The following is a 15393-nucleotide window of genomic DNA, read 5'->3' on the forward strand; positions in this document are numbered from 1 at the left end:
TAACATAATATTACTGTACATTCTGGGAGAGTCCAGCGTGGCCACAGGCCAATCACCGGCCACGTTCCCAGGTCAGCGGGTGTTATTGTGCACACAGGACAAGCCACGCCAATAGCATAATATTACTGTACATCCTGGGAGAGCCCAGCGTGGCCACAGGCCAATCACCGGCCACGTTCCCGGGTCAGGGTGTGTTATTGTGCGCAGAGGACACGCCACGCCAATAACATAATATTACTGTACATTCTGGGAGAGTCCAGTGTGGCCACAAGCCAATCACCGGCCACGTTCCCGGGTCAGCGTGTGTTATTGTGCACATACAGGACATGCCACGCCAATAACATAATATTACTGTACATTCTGGGAGAGCCCAGCGTGGCCACAAGCCAATCACCGGCCACGTTCCCGGGTCAGCAGGTGTTATTGTGCACATACAGGACATGCCACGCCAATAACATAATATTACTGTACATTCTGGGAGAGCCCAGCGTGGCCACAGGCCAATCACCGGCCACGTTCCCGGGTCAGCGTGTGTTATTGTCCGCACAGGACAAGCCACGCCAATAACATAATATTACTGTACATTCTGGGAGAGTCCAGCGTGGCCACAAGCCAATCACCGGCCACGTTTCCGGGTCAGCGTGTGTTATTGTCTGCACAGGACACGCCACGCCAATAACATAATATTACTGTACATTCTGGGAGAGTCCAGCGTGGCCACAGGCCATTCACCGGCCACGTTCCCAGGTCAGCGTGTGTTATTGTGCACACAGACAGGTGAGTCCCTACGCTGCAAGGACAGGTGAGTCACTACGCTGCCGGGACAGGTTAGTCGCTACGCTGCCGGGACAGGTTAGTCGCTACGCTGCCGGGACAGGTGAGTCGCTACGCTGCAAGGACAGGTGAGTCCCTACACTGCAAGGACAGGTGAGTCCCTACACTGCAAGGACAGATGAGTCACTATGCTGCAAGAACAGGTGGGTCCCTACGCTGCAAGGACAGATGAGTCGCTATGCTGCAAGGACAGGTGAGTCGCTATGCTGCCGGGACAGGTGAGTCGCTACGCTGCCGGGACAGGTAAGTCACCAAGCTGCCAGGACAGGAGAGTCACTACACTGCTGGGACAGGTGAGTTGCTACGCTGTCGGGACAGGTAAGTCGCTAAGCTGCCAGGACAGGAGAGTCACTACACTGCTGGGACAGGTGAGTCGCTACGCTGCCGGGAAAGGTGAGTCACTACTATGCCGGGACAGGTGAGTTGTTATGCTGCCGGGACAGGTGAGTCGCTACGCTGTCGGGACAGGTGAGTTGTTATGCTGCCGGGACAGGTGAGTCGCTACGCTGCCGGGACAGGTGAGTCGCTACGCTGTCGGGACAGGTGAGTCGCCAAGCTGCCAGGACAGGAGAGTCACTACACTGCTGGGACAGGTGAGTCGCTACGCTGCCGGGACAGGTGAGTCGCTACGCTGTCGGGACAGGTGAGTCGCCAAGCTGCCAGGACAGGAGAGTCACTACACTGCTGGGACAGGTGAGTCGCTACACTGCTGGGAAAGGTGTGTCACTACTATGCCGGGACAGGTGAGTCGTTATGCTGCCGGGACAGGTGAGTCGCTACGCTGCCAGGACAGGTGGGTCGCTACGCTGCCGGGACAGGTGAGTCGCTACGCTGTCGGGACAGGTGAGTCGCTACACTGCTGGGACAGGTGAGTCGCTACGCTGCTGGGACAGGTGAGTCGCTACACTGCCGGGACAGGTGAGTCGCTACACTGCCGGGACAGGTGAGTTGTTATGCTGCTGGGACAGGTGAGTCACTACACTGTCGGGACAGGTGAGTCGCTACACTGTCGGGACAGGTGAGTCGCCACACTGCCAGGACAGGTGGGTCGCTACTATGCCGGGACAGGTGAGTCACTGCTCTGCCGAAAACTTTGCAGGCGCCCCACAAAGCAAAATAAAGTTGTGGGAGACTTGGGGGGTCTGGCAGCTAGCTGGGGGGCCTTGGGGGTTGGTGAGGGAATTTGCCAGAAACAAAGGGGCTAACAATGCCGCTGTAGCGGGGGGGGGGGGGTCTGTTGAGGGGCCCCAAGGTTCATTTTCCTTTTGGGGCCCCATTGTAACTAGAACTGGCCCTGGGGCCACTCCCTAGTAGTTACACCTCTAGGCCAAATGCCCTCAGAGTCGACTGAATCCAAAGACAAAAGCTTCCCGGATTGGACTGGCATCGTCTCATGACCGCATCTTCCAATCGGAAACAACCCAACCAGCCTGAAGCCCTTCAAGTCTTACCTGCTCATTGGCTCGCTTCCAGAACACCGCCAAGACGAAGACCGCCGTGACCGGAGGGGCCAGGTAGCTGGTGACGGACTGGATGTAGACATAGAGCTGGCCACTGTTGGCGTTCTGTAGGATGGGGATCCACACCACACTCACGATCACCAGGACCACCGTCACGATTCTGCGGAGAGAGGGGACATCTTAGTATAACTGGAATAAAAAGCTGTCCCTCGAGTCTTACTTCACGGAACCCCAGTGGCTCCAGTCCAACAGGGGCCAAAACAAACCAGAGTCCATGCAACGTGAAGTCATGACTATCAGAGCCCAGTGGCTCCAGTCCATCAGGGGCCAAAACAAACCAGAGTCCATGCAACGTGAAGTCATGACTATCAGAGCCCAGCAGCTCCGGTCCAACAGGGGCCAAAACAAACCAGAGTCCATGCAATGGGAAGTCATGACTATCAGAGCCCAGTGGCTCCAGTCCATCAGGGGCCAAAACAAACCAGAGTTCACACACGACGTGAAGCCATGACTATCAGAGCCCAGTAGCTCCAGTCCAACAGGGGCCAAAACAAACCAGAGTCCATGCAATGTGAAGTCATGACTATCACAGCCCAGCGGCTCCAGTCCATCAGGGGCCAAAACAAACCAGAGTCCATGCAACGTGAAGTCATGACTATCAGAGCCCAGCAGCTCCGGTCCAACAGGGGCCAAAACAAACCAGAGTCCATGCAATGGGAAGTCATGACTATCAGAGCCCAGTGGCTCCAGTCCATCAGGGGCCAAAACAAACCAGAGTTCACACACGACGTGAAGCCATGACTATCAGAGCCCAGTAGCTCCAGTCCAACAGGGGCCAAAACAAACCAGAGTCCATGCAATGTGAAGTCATGACTATCACAGCCCAGCGGCTCCAGTCCATCAGGGGCCAAAACAAACCAGAGTCCATGCAATGGGAAGTCATGACTATCAGAGCCCAGTGGCGTTGAGATCACCATAGCAGCCATAGCGCCTGCTATGGGGCCTGTACCAAGGGGGGCCCAGTGGCAATGGCCGGTGGTGATAATAGGTCTGCAGTGGGTGCCCTGAGGGGCAAAGTAATGTGAGTGGGGAGTAAGTTATCTATACTGGGGGTTGCCCACTGGAGCAGACCGGATCGGGCTTAGGAAGCAACAAGTGCGGGGTAATATATACTTGCGGTAGTAACAAACATGGGTAAAGGACATTTGAAGTGAGAGGAATATGGAGGCTGCCATAGGTATCTCGTTTCAAACAAAGCACATTGCATGGCTGTCCTGCAGATGCTTCTAATACTTTTAGCCATAGCCCCTGAACAAGCATGCAGCATATCAGGTGCTCTGACAAGTATGGCTGCATTCGCCACATGCTTGTTTCAGGTGTGTGTTTCAGACACTAGTGCAACCAAAGAGATCAACAGGGCTGCCAGGCAACTGGTATTGTTTAACAGGAAATACATATGGCAGCCTCCATATCCCTCTCACTTCAGGTGTCCTTTAACCAAGGTAGGTTCACTTTAAATTGTTCTTTACATTGTCCCAATGTTTAGTTTTTGCTTGAATCTTGTTTGTGTTTTAGATATTGATGATGTCATTTTTAGATATAATTGTAATCTGAGTACAGAGGGCAGAGCAAGGAGGCTTATAGCTGTAAGCAGAGATACCAGCTCTGCCAGTGCTGCTCCAGCAATCGGGCAAAGGATTCCCAGATCTAGGGGCTCCATGTCTCACCCCCCCCCCCCCCCCAGTCTGATCCTCACACCTCCACAAGCACGGCCCTAGCAGAGACCCCATTCCCCGATACGAGCCCGGACACCTCCAGACACAGTCTGCCATTATACTTTGTTTGTAATTAATCCCAGCCAAGGACGCAGAGCCCATGTAGAACAATCATCAAGGCTTGGCAGCAAACGCGATGCCACAGAACAAGCCCAATCAAACAAACATGCTGTAATCAGCCGAACTGCCGCTTCGCGCTGCTTTCAATGGGAAAAGTCAACAAATAAGCTGTTACTGTAACAAAATCCAGGCTTCCTGGGCGGGGCTATCTGACTGAACCCGATGCCAAGGCCCTGACTGCCATGCCAATCACCCCGCCCACTGGGTCATTCCGATTCCCCACTCCTAATAAGAAGATTCAAAGACAGCCAATCACAGTGGGGCTCATGCGAGAATGCAAATATACACCATTAAAGTGAACCGAGCACCTTTTTTATCATTCAGGACATTTTTATAGCACATGAAAAATGCATGCCGACAATCTGTTTCATTATTAAAATAAACTTTCATTTTACCTTGTATTTTACATTCAAAGTAGATTAATTACCCTGTTTCAGCAGGGCTGCCCGGCCGTCCCCGGCCCGCAGAGCTTTCAGGTCCCTAATTGTTTTATTGGGCTAATTACCAAGAGGTAAACAATGCTATTAGACAACAAAGGGGGTTAGTAATTAGGACTGTTTCTTCAAAGACTGAGTTTGTGTCAATGTGTCAAGATAGCATCTCTGACTTCTGTAAATAAGGAATGTGAGAAGAGGAGGGGGGAACATGGCAACTTCTATGCCAGGAGAGATTCCATTGAAAGAGAATGTGCTCAGTTCCCTTTAAAGGGGAACTGAAGTGAGAGGTATACGGTAAAGCTTTATGGAGATGAAGATTTCATCTTTCAGCCCGACCTGGCACCTGCTCACAGTGCCAAAACCACTGGTAAATGGTTTTCTGACCATGGTATTACTGTGCTCAATTGGCCTGCCAACTCTCCTGACCTGAACCCCATAGAGAATCTGTGGATATTGTGAAGAGAAGGTTGAGAGACGCAAGACCCAACACTCTGGATGAGCTTAAGGCCGCTATGGAAGCATCCTGGGCCTCCATAACACCTGAGCAGTGCCACAGGCTGATTGCCTCCATGCCACGCCACATTGAAGCAGTCATTTCTGCAAAAGGATTCCCGACCAAGTATTGAGTGCATAACTGAACATAATTATTTGAAGGTTGACTTTTATTGTTTTAAAAACACTTTTCTTTTATTGGTCGGATGAAATATGCTAATTTTTTGAGATAGGAATTTTGGGTTTTCATGAGCTGTATGCCAAAATCATCAATATTAAAACAATAAAAGGCTTGAACTACTTCAGTTGTAGTGTAATGAATCTAAAATATATGAAAGTCTAATGTTTATCAGTACATTACAGAAAATAATGAACTTTATCACAATATGCTAATTTTTTGAGAAGATCGTATACTTATACGCTGTGAATGTTGTTTGAGTCTAGTGCTGTGTGGGTCTGAGATTTAATTTAAAGAAGAGAAACCGTGACCAAGAATTGAACTTTATCCCAATCAGTAGCTGATATCCCCTTTTACATGAGAAATCTATTCCCTTTTCACAAACGGATCATCAGGGGGCGCTGTATGGCTGATATTGTAGTGAAACCCCTCCCACAGTGTGATGTCAGGACCATGGTGCTGACATCACATTGTGGGATTCTTGTTGCATTGTGGGAATTAACAGCTGTTTCCAACTGCCAAAAAAAGCAGACAGCATCTCCTTCCACTGACATCGCCTGCCAGCAGTAAAAATGCCACCATGTGATAGATGTCAGAATGTAAATCAGGGAGAGGAAAGATTTTACAATGGGCAAACACTGACTAATTCATTTATACATAATTATTGTAAAGTTGAAGCACTTTTGTTGGTTACGATATTTTCACTGGAGTTCCTCTTTAATGTTTTTACTCTGCCGTAAATAAAGTGTGCTGATTGTTACATTTGGAGTATTTTTATGCACTGACACTTTGGAGATTTGACCACCTAAGGGGAGGAGCCTTGTGGAACGCCATCCCTGGTGCAGATCCTGGCATGATTTTGGAATAAATGATGCGCTCGTGACCTCATAAATAATCTGGGTCACGATTGTCTTTGATTAGAGCTGATGTTTGCTTGTGGTGACGGACACATTGTGTAACCCAGAAACACACAGGAGGACTGGCCTGAAGTCTGTTGTTGCTTTACACTGCTCTGGACTGCTGGTTGGGAAGGGATTATCCGAGGCTGTATTTTAATATATTGTTGTTTTCATAGCACCAGTTTCACCTCCGTTTTTATTCCACAGTAGAAAACATACCCGATCACCTTTTCTGTCTTAAATTCGCAAAAAAAGAAAAGAGCAGAAGTGATGTTATTTTTGGCATCACAGTGAAACAGTAAAGATGGAAACCAGCAGGAATACTATTTCCTTATTTTCCATATCACATTTCTCCTAAATCTGACAGTGAGCGCCAACAACTAGATAGGTCATTTCTTATTGGATGAAAAAAAAAAAAAAACATTCACTTGATATGGCGTTTCATCCCACTTTAAAGAGAAACCGTGACCAAGAATTGAACTTCATCCCAATCAGTAGCTGATATCAGTAGCTGATACCCCCTTTTACATGAGAAATCTATTTCTTTTCACAAATGGATCATCAGGGGGCGCTGTATGGCTGATGTTGTGGTGAAACCCCTCCCACAGGAAACTGTGAGGACCATGGTCCTGGCAGTTTCCTGTCTGTGAACCTCATTGCATTGTGGGAAATAACAGCTCTTTACAACTGCAAGCAGCATCTCCTTCCACTGATATCACCTGCCAGCAGTAAAAATGTCACTGTGATAAATGTCAGAATGTAAATCGGGGAGAGGAAAGATTTTACAATGGGCAAACACTGACTAAATCATTTATACATAATCATTGTAAAACTGAAGCACTTTTTTATTACATTATTATCACTGGAGTTCCTCTTTAAAATGGCCTTGAACAGGACAGAAGGAAAACAAAGAGAAATTCACCCTATATGTATTTAGATACTTTAGCCTGTCTAATTCCCCCTTATTTGTGACTAATCACTATTGTAATTTGATACCTCAGCTGTGTCAGCTGGCTGCCTCAGCAGAGCAGCTAATTTGTGAATACAGGATGTTAACCCTATGTCTGTTTCCATGAAAGTAGGAAGTAGACACACGGCATATCTATTGCAGGATTTCAATCAGCTGTAACAAAGAAATGTTATTTTCTTTAAAGGTTATTATGCTCTTGCTTGTCTTTTAGAGCAGAGAAGAAATTCTGAATTTAAGGTGTGTTTTAATGTGCTGGTAATGATAGTTAGCAGACATTAATGTTTCTGACTAACGATAGTTAAATAAAAATGGGTAAATGACAAGCTGTCCAGAGGCTTTTTGCTGTTTTTGCCTCAGCACGGTAGAAGTTTAATAATGCGGCCGTGGTGCTGTCAGGACGCAGTGGTGATGTCACTCGCCGCCAGGTCAGCCCGGTTCTGTCTACAGACGCTCAGATGTAATTGGAAGCCCTGCTCGTGAGACAAAGAGTGAAAACAATTAGACAGGTGTGCCGCGGTGGAGTTTAATAGCTTTCCTCGCCTGGGCGGAGAGGGAAATACTGCAGGATTTGGGGTGTGCCTGGCGTACAGCGCTGGTGGCGGCCGGGAGGCGTCTCTAGACCCTCCCGGGTTTTATCGCCCTGATGGAGGACGCTGCGGTCAGGGAACAGATATCAGGGAAGCTATTTACACCAGATGTCAAAGTTGAATTCATTTCTAATTTTTAACTGTATTCAGATAGAATGTAGAGGAGTCTGATCGTCGGTGAGACTTTTATCACTGTCTGTGTCCCTGTGGTTGCAGCGCTACCTTCACTTACACACAACAGGAAGTAAAAGCCCGCAGAAACACATTTAAAGGGGACTTGAACTCAGAACTTTCCTCTCTGCCCTAACCCTAACCCTAAAATATAAGCAACAGCATAAAACCCTTTAAAGAAAAACCTTCCTTTGTTACAGCTGATACAAATCCTGCAATAAATCTGCAGTGTGTCTACTTCCTGCTTTCATGGAAGCAGACATAGTGTTAACATCCTGTGTTTACAAATTAGCTGCTCTGCCCAGGCAGCCAGCTGACGCAGCTGAGAGATCAAAAACAAACTTGTGATAATGTCACAGACGAGAGAGAATTAGACAGGCTACACTCTCTAAATACACACAGGGTGCATTTCTCTATGCTTTCCTTCTGTCCTGTGCAAGAGATCAGGTCCACTTTAAAGTGCACCTGTAGTGAAAAAAGTGTTTTGTCTCTATATTGATGCCATGTCAGGGCACATCTCTGGGAGAGAAGTGACAGGTGCACTTCAGGCAGAGTTGTGTCTGTATATTGCTGCCATGTCAGGACACATCTCCGGGAGAGAGGTGACAGGTGCATTTCAGGCAGAATTGTGCCTGTGTATTGCTGCCATGTCAGGGCACATCTCTAGGAGAGAAGTGACAGGTGCACTTCAGGCAGAGTTGTGCCAGTATATTGCTGCCATGTCAGAGCACATCTCCGGGAGAGAGGTGACAGGTGCACTTCAGGCAGAGTTGTGTCTGTATATTGCTGCCATGTCAGGGTACATCTCTGGGAGAGAGGTGACAGGTGCACTTCAGGCAGAGTTGGGCCTGTATATTGCTGCCATGTCAGGGTACATCTCTGGGAGAGAGGTGACAGGTGCACTTCAGGCAGAGTTGTGCCTGTATATTGCTGCCATGTCAGGGTACATCTCTGGGAGAGAAGTGACAGGTGCACTTCAGGCAGAGCTGTGTCTGTATATTGCTGCCATGTCAGGGTACATCTCTGGGAGAGAGGTGACAGGTGCACTTCAGGCAGAGTTGTGTCTGTATATTGCTGCCATGTCAGGGTACATCTCTGGGAGAGAGGTGACAGGTGCACTTCAGGCAGAGTTGTGCCTGTATATTGCTGCCATGTCAGGGTACATCTCTGGGAGAGAGGTGACAGGTGCACTTCAGGCAGAGTTGTGTCTGTATATTGCTGCCATGTCAGGGTACATCTCTGGGAGAGAGGTGACAGGTGCACTTCAGGCAGAGTTGGGCCTGTATATTGCTGCCATGTCAGGGTACATCTCTGGGAGAGAGGTGACAGGTGCACTTCAGGCAGAGTTGTGTCTGTATATTGCTGCCATGTCAGGGTACATCTCTGGGAGAGAGGTGACAGGTGCACTTCAGGCAGAGTTGTGTCTGTATATTGCTGCCATGTCAGGGTACATCTCTGGGAGAGAGGTGACAGGTGCACTTCAGGCAGAGTTGGGCCTGTATATTGCTGCCATGTCAGAGCACATCTCCGGGAGAGAGGTGACAGGTGCACTTCAGGCAGAGTTGTGTCTGTATATTGCTGCCATGTCAGGGTACATCTCTGGGAGAGAGGTGACAGGTGCACTTCAGGCAGAGTTGGGCCTGTATATTGCTGCCATGTCAGGGTACATCTCTGGGAGAGAAGTGACAGGTGCACTTCAGGCAGAGTTGTGTCTGTATATTGCTGCCATGTCAGGGCACATCTCTGGGAGAGAGGTGACAGGTGCACTTCAGGCAGAGTTGGGCCTGTATATTGCTGCCATGTCAGGGTACATCTCCGGGAGAGAGGTGACAGGTGCACTTCAGGCAGAGTTGGGCCTGTATATTGCTGCCATGTCAGAGCACATCTCCGGGAGAGAGGTGACAGGTGCACTTCAGGCAGAGTTGGGCCTGTATATTGCTGCCATGTCAGGGTACATCTCCGGGAGAGAGGTGACAGGTGCACTTCAGGCAGAGTTGGGCCTGTATATTGCTGCCATGTCAGGGTACATCTCTGGGAGAGAGGTGACAGGTGCTCTTCAGGCAGAGTTGTGTCTGTATATTGCTGCCATGTCAGGGCACATCTCCGGGAGAGAGGTGACAGGTGCACTTCAGGCAGAGTTGTGTCTGTATATTGCTGTCATGTCAGGGCACATCTCTGGGAGAGAGGTGACAGGTGCACTTCAGGCAGAGTTGTGCCTGTATATTGCTGCCATGTCAGGGCACATCTCTGGGAGAGAGGTGACAGGTGCACTTCAGGCAGAGTTGTGTCTGTATATTGCTGTCATGTCAGGGCACATCTCTGGGAGAGAGGTGACAGGTGCACTTCAGGCAGAGTTGTGTCTGTATATTGCTGCCATGTCAGGGCACATCTCTGGGAGAGAGGTGACAGGTGCACTTCAGGCAGAGTTGTGTCTGTATATTGCTGCCATGTCAGGGCACATCTCCGGGAGAGAGGTGACAGGTGCACTTCAGGCAGAGTTGTGTCTGTATATTGCTGCCATGTCAGGGTACATCTCTGGGAGAGAGGTGACAGGTGCACTTCAGGCAGAGTTGGGCCTGTATATTGCTGCCATGTCAGGGTACATCTCTGGGAGAGAGGTGACAGGTGCACTTCAGGCAGAGTTGTGCCTGTATATTGCTGCCATGTCAGGGTATATCTCTGGGAGAGAGGTGACAGGTGCACTTCAGGCAGAGCTGTGCCTGTATATTGCTGCCATGTCAGGGTACATCTCTGGGAGAGAGGTGACAGGTGCACTTCAGGCAGAGTTGTGCCTGTATATTGCTGCCATGTCAGGGTATATCTCTGGGAGAGAGGTGACAGGTGCACTTCAGGCAGAGTTGGGCCTGTATATTGCTGCCATGTCAGGGTATATCTCTGGGAGAGAGGTGACAGGTGCACTTCAGGCAGAGTTGTGCCTGTATATTGCTGCCATGTCAGGGTATATCTCTGGGAGAGAGGTGACAGGTGCACTTCAGGCAGAGTTGGGCCAGTATATTGCTGCCATGTCAGGGTACATCTCTGGGAGAGAGGTGACAGGTGTACTTCAGGCAGAGTTGGGCCTGTATATTGCTGCCATGTCAGGGTACATCTCTGGGAGAGAGGTGACAGGTGCACTTCAGGCAGAGTTGTGTCTGTATATTGCTGCCATGTCAGGGTACATCTCTGGGAGAGAGGTGACAGGTGCACTTCAGGCAGAGTTGGGCCTGTATATTGCTGCCATGTCAGGGTACATCTCTGGGAGAGAGGTGACAGGTGCACTTCAGGCAGAGTTGTGTCTGTATATTGCTGCCATGTCAGGGTACATCTCTGGGAGAGAGGTGACAGGTGCACTTCAGGCAGAGTTGTGCCTGTATATTGCTGCCATGTCAGGGTACATCTCTGGGAGAGAGGTGACAGGTGTACTTCAGGCAGAGTTGGGCCTGTATATTGCTGCCATGTCAGGGTACATCTCTGGGAGAGAGGTGACAGGTGCACTTCAGGCAGAGTTGTGTCTGTATATTGCTGCCATGTCAGGGTACATCTCTGGGAGAGAGGTGACAGGTGCACTTCAGGCAGAGTTGGGCCTGTATATTGCTGCCATGTCAGGGTACATCTCTGGGAGAGAGGTGACAGGTGCACTTCAGGCAGAGTTGTGTCTGTATATTGCTGCCATGTCAGGGTACATCTCTGGGAGAGAGGTGACAGGTGCACTTCAGGCAGAGTTGTGTCTGTATATTGCTGCCATGTCAGGGTACATCTCTGGGAGAGAGGTGACAGGTGCACTTCAGGCAGAGTTGTGCCAGTATATTGCTGCCATGTCAGGGCACATCTCTGGGAGAGAGGTGACAGGTGCACTTCAGGCAGAGTTGGGTCTGTATATTGCTGCCATGTCAGGGCACATCTCTGGGAGAGAGGTGACAGGTGCACTTCAGGCAGAGTTGTGCCTGTATATTGCTGCCATGTCAGGGCACATCTCTGGGAGAGAGGTGACAGGTGCACTTCAGGCAGAGTTGGGTCTGTATATTGCTGCCATGTCAGGGCACATCTCTGGGAGAGAGGTGACAGGTGCACTTCAGGCAGAGTTGGGCCTGTATATTGCTGCCATGTCAGGGTACATCTCTGGGAGAGAGGTGACAGGTGCACTTCAGGCAGAGTTGTGTCTGTATATTGCTGCCATGTCAGGGCACATCTCTGGGAGAGAAGTGACAGGTGCACTTCAGGCAGAGTTGTGCCTGTATATTGCTGCCATGTCAGGGTACATCTCTGGGAGAGAGGTGACAGGTGCACTTCAGGCAGAGTTGTGTCTGTATATTGCTGCCATGTCAGGGTATATCTCTGGGAGAGAGGTGACAGGTGCACTTCAGGCAGAGTTGTGTCTGTATATTGCTGCCATGTCAGGGTACATCTCTGGGAGAGAGGTGACAGGTGCACTTCAGGCAGAGTTGTGTCTGTATATTGCTGCCATGTCAGGGTACATCTCTGGGAGAGAGGTGACAGGTGCACTTCAGGCAGAGTTGTGTCTGTATATTGCTGCCATGTCAGGGTACATCTCTGGGAGAGAGGTGACAGGTGCACTTCAGGCAGAGTTGGGCCTGTATATTGCTGCCATGTCAGGGTACATCTCTGGGAGAGAGGTGACAGGTGCACTTCAGGCAGAGTTGTGTCTGTATATTGATGCCATGTCAGGGTATATCTCTGGGAGAGAGGTGACAGGTGCACTTCAGGCAGAGTTGTGCCTGTATATTGCTGCCATGTCAGGGTACATCTCTGGGAGAGAGGTGACAGGTGCACTTCAGGCAGAGTTGTGTCTGTATATTGCTGCCATGTCAGGGTATATCTCTGGGAGAGAGGTGACAGGTGCACTTCAGGCAGAGTTGTGTCTGTATATTGCTGCCATGTCAGGGTACATCTCTGGGAGAGAGGTGACAGGTGCACTTCAGGCAGAGTTGTGCCTGTATATTGCTGCCATGTCAGGGTACATCTCTGGGAGAGAGGTGACAGGTGCACTTCAGGCAGAGCTGTGTCTGTATATTGCTGCCATGTCAGGGTACATCTCTGGGAGAGAGGTGACAGGTGCACTTCAGGCAGAGTTGTGTCTGTATATTGCTGCCATGTCAGGGTATATCTCTGGGAGAGAGGTGACAGGTGCACTTCAGGCAGAGTTGTGTCTGTATATTGCTGCCATGTCAGGGTACATCTCTGGGAGAGAGGTGACAGGTGCACTTCAGGCAGAGTTGTGTCTGTATATTGCTGCCATGTCAGGGTATATCTCTGGGAGAGAAGTGACAGGTGCTCTTCAGGCAGAGCTGTGCCAGTATATTGCTGCCATGTCAGGGCACATCTCTGGGAGAGAGGTGACAGGTGCACTTCAGGCAGAGCTGTGTCTGTATATTGCTGCCATGTCAGGGCACATCTCTGGGAGAGGGGTGACAGGTGCACTTCAGGCAGAGTTGTGTCTGTATATTGCTGCCATGTCAGGGCACATCTCTGGGAGAGAGGTGACAGGTGCACTTCAGGCAGAGTTGTGTCTGTATATTGCTGCCATGTCAGGGCACATCTCTGGGAGAGGGGTGACAGGTGCACTTCAGGCAGAGTTGTGTCTGTATATTGCTGCCATGTCAGGGCACATCTCTGGGAGAGAGGTGACAGGTGCACTTCAGGCAGAGTTGTGCCTGTATATTGCTGCCATGTCAGGGTACATCTCTGGGAGAGAAGTGACAGGTGCACTTCAGGCAGAGCTGTGTCTGTATATTGCTGCCATGTCAGGGTACATCTCTGGGAGAGAAGTGACAGGTGCACTTCAGGCAGAGTTGTGCCTGTATATTGCTGCCATGTCAGGGTATATCTCTGGGAGAGAGGTGACAGGTGCACTTCAGGCAGAGTTGTGCCTGTATATTGCTGCCATGTCAGGGTATATCTCTGGGAGAGAGGTGACAGGTGCACTTCAGGCAGAGTTGGGCCTGTATATTGCTGCCATGTCAGGGTACATCTCCGGGAGAGAGGTGACAGGTGCACTTCAGGCAGAGCTGTGTCTGTATATTGCTGCCATGTCAGGGCACATCTCTGGGAGAGAAGTGACAGGTGCACTTCAGGCAGAGCTGTGTCTGTATATTGCTGCCATGTCAGGGCACATCTCCGGGAGAGAGGTGACAGGTGCACTTCAGGCAGAGCTGTGTCTGTATATTGCTGCCATGTCAGGGTACATCTCTGGGAGAGAGGTGACAGGTGCACTTCAGGCAGAGTTGTGTCTGTATATTGCTGCCATGTCAGGGTACATCTCTGGGAGAGAGGTGACAGGTGCACTTCAGGCAGAGTTGTGTCTGTATATTGCTGCCATGTCAGGGTACATCTCTGGGAGAGAGGTGACAGGTGCACTTCAGGCAGAGTTGTGTCTGTATATTGCTGCCATGTCAGGGTACATCTCTGGGAGAGAGGTGACAGGTGCACTTCAGGCAGAGTTGTGTCTGTATATTGCTGCCATGTCAGGGTACATCTCTGGGAGAGAGGTGACAGGTGCACTTCTGGCAGAGTTGTGTCTGTATATTGCTGCCATGTCAGGGTACATCTCTGGGAGAGAGGTGACAGGTGCACTTCAGGCAGAGTTGTGTCTGTATATTGCTGCCATGTCAGGGTACATCTCTGGGAGAGGGGTGACAGGTGCACTTCAGGCAGAGTTGTGTCTGTATATTGCTGCCATGTCAGGGTACATCTCTGGGAGAAAGGTGACAGGTGCACTTCAGGCAGAGTTGTGTCTGTATATTGCTGCCATGTCAGGGTATATCTCTGGGAGAGAGGTGACAGGTGCACTTCAGGCAGAGTTGTGTCTGTATATTGCTGCCATGTCAGGGTACATCTCTGGGAGAGAGGTGACAGGTGCACTTCAGGCAGAGTTGTGCCTGTATATTGCTGCCATGTCAGGGTACATCTCTGGGAGAGAGGTGACAGGTGCACTTCAGGCAGAGTTGGGCCTGTATATTGCTGCCATGTCAGGGTACATCTCTGGGAGAGAGGTGACAGGTGCACTTCAGGCAGAGTTGTGTCTGTATATTGCTGCCATGTCAGGGTATATCTCTGGGAGAGAGGTGACAGGTGCACTTCAGGCAGAGTTGTGTCTGTATATTGCTGCCATGTCAGGGTACATCTCTGGGAGAGAGGTGACAGGTGCACTTCAGGCAGAGTTGGGTCTGTATATTGCTGCCATGTCAGGGTACATCTCTGGGAGAGAGGTGACAGGTGCACTTCAGGCAGAGTTGGGCCTGTATATTGCTGCCATGTCAGGGTACATCTCTGGGAGAGAGGTGACAGGTGCACTTCAGGCAGAGTTGTGTCTGTATATTGCTGCCATGTCAGGGTACATCTCTGGGAGAGAGGTGACAGGTGCACTTCAGGCAGAGTTGTGTCTGTATATTGCTGCCATGTCAGGGTACATCTCTGGGAGAGAGGTGACAGGTGCACTTCAGGCAGAGTTGT

The 15393-nt window shown here is 50.1% G+C and overlaps 1 protein-coding gene across 1 annotated transcript in view; it reads right to left on the minus strand.

Annotated features, from left to right (window-relative positions):
- SLC5A10 (solute carrier family 5 member 10) overlaps positions 1 to 15393 on the minus strand; it is a 274286-nt gene that overhangs the window by 17759 nt on the left and 241134 nt on the right. The window contains exon 12 of the mRNA XM_068243517.1: positions 2286 to 2454. Coding sequence (XP_068099618.1) covers positions 2286 to 2454 — 169 coding nt within the window. The remainder of the gene's footprint in view (positions 1 to 2285; positions 2455 to 15393) is intronic.

Source organism: Hyperolius riggenbachi, chromosome 7, assembly GCF_040937935.1.
Source record: "Hyperolius riggenbachi isolate aHypRig1 chromosome 7, aHypRig1.pri, whole genome shotgun sequence".
Lineage (NCBI taxonomy): Eukaryota > Metazoa > Chordata > Amphibia > Anura > Hyperoliidae > Hyperolius > Hyperolius riggenbachi.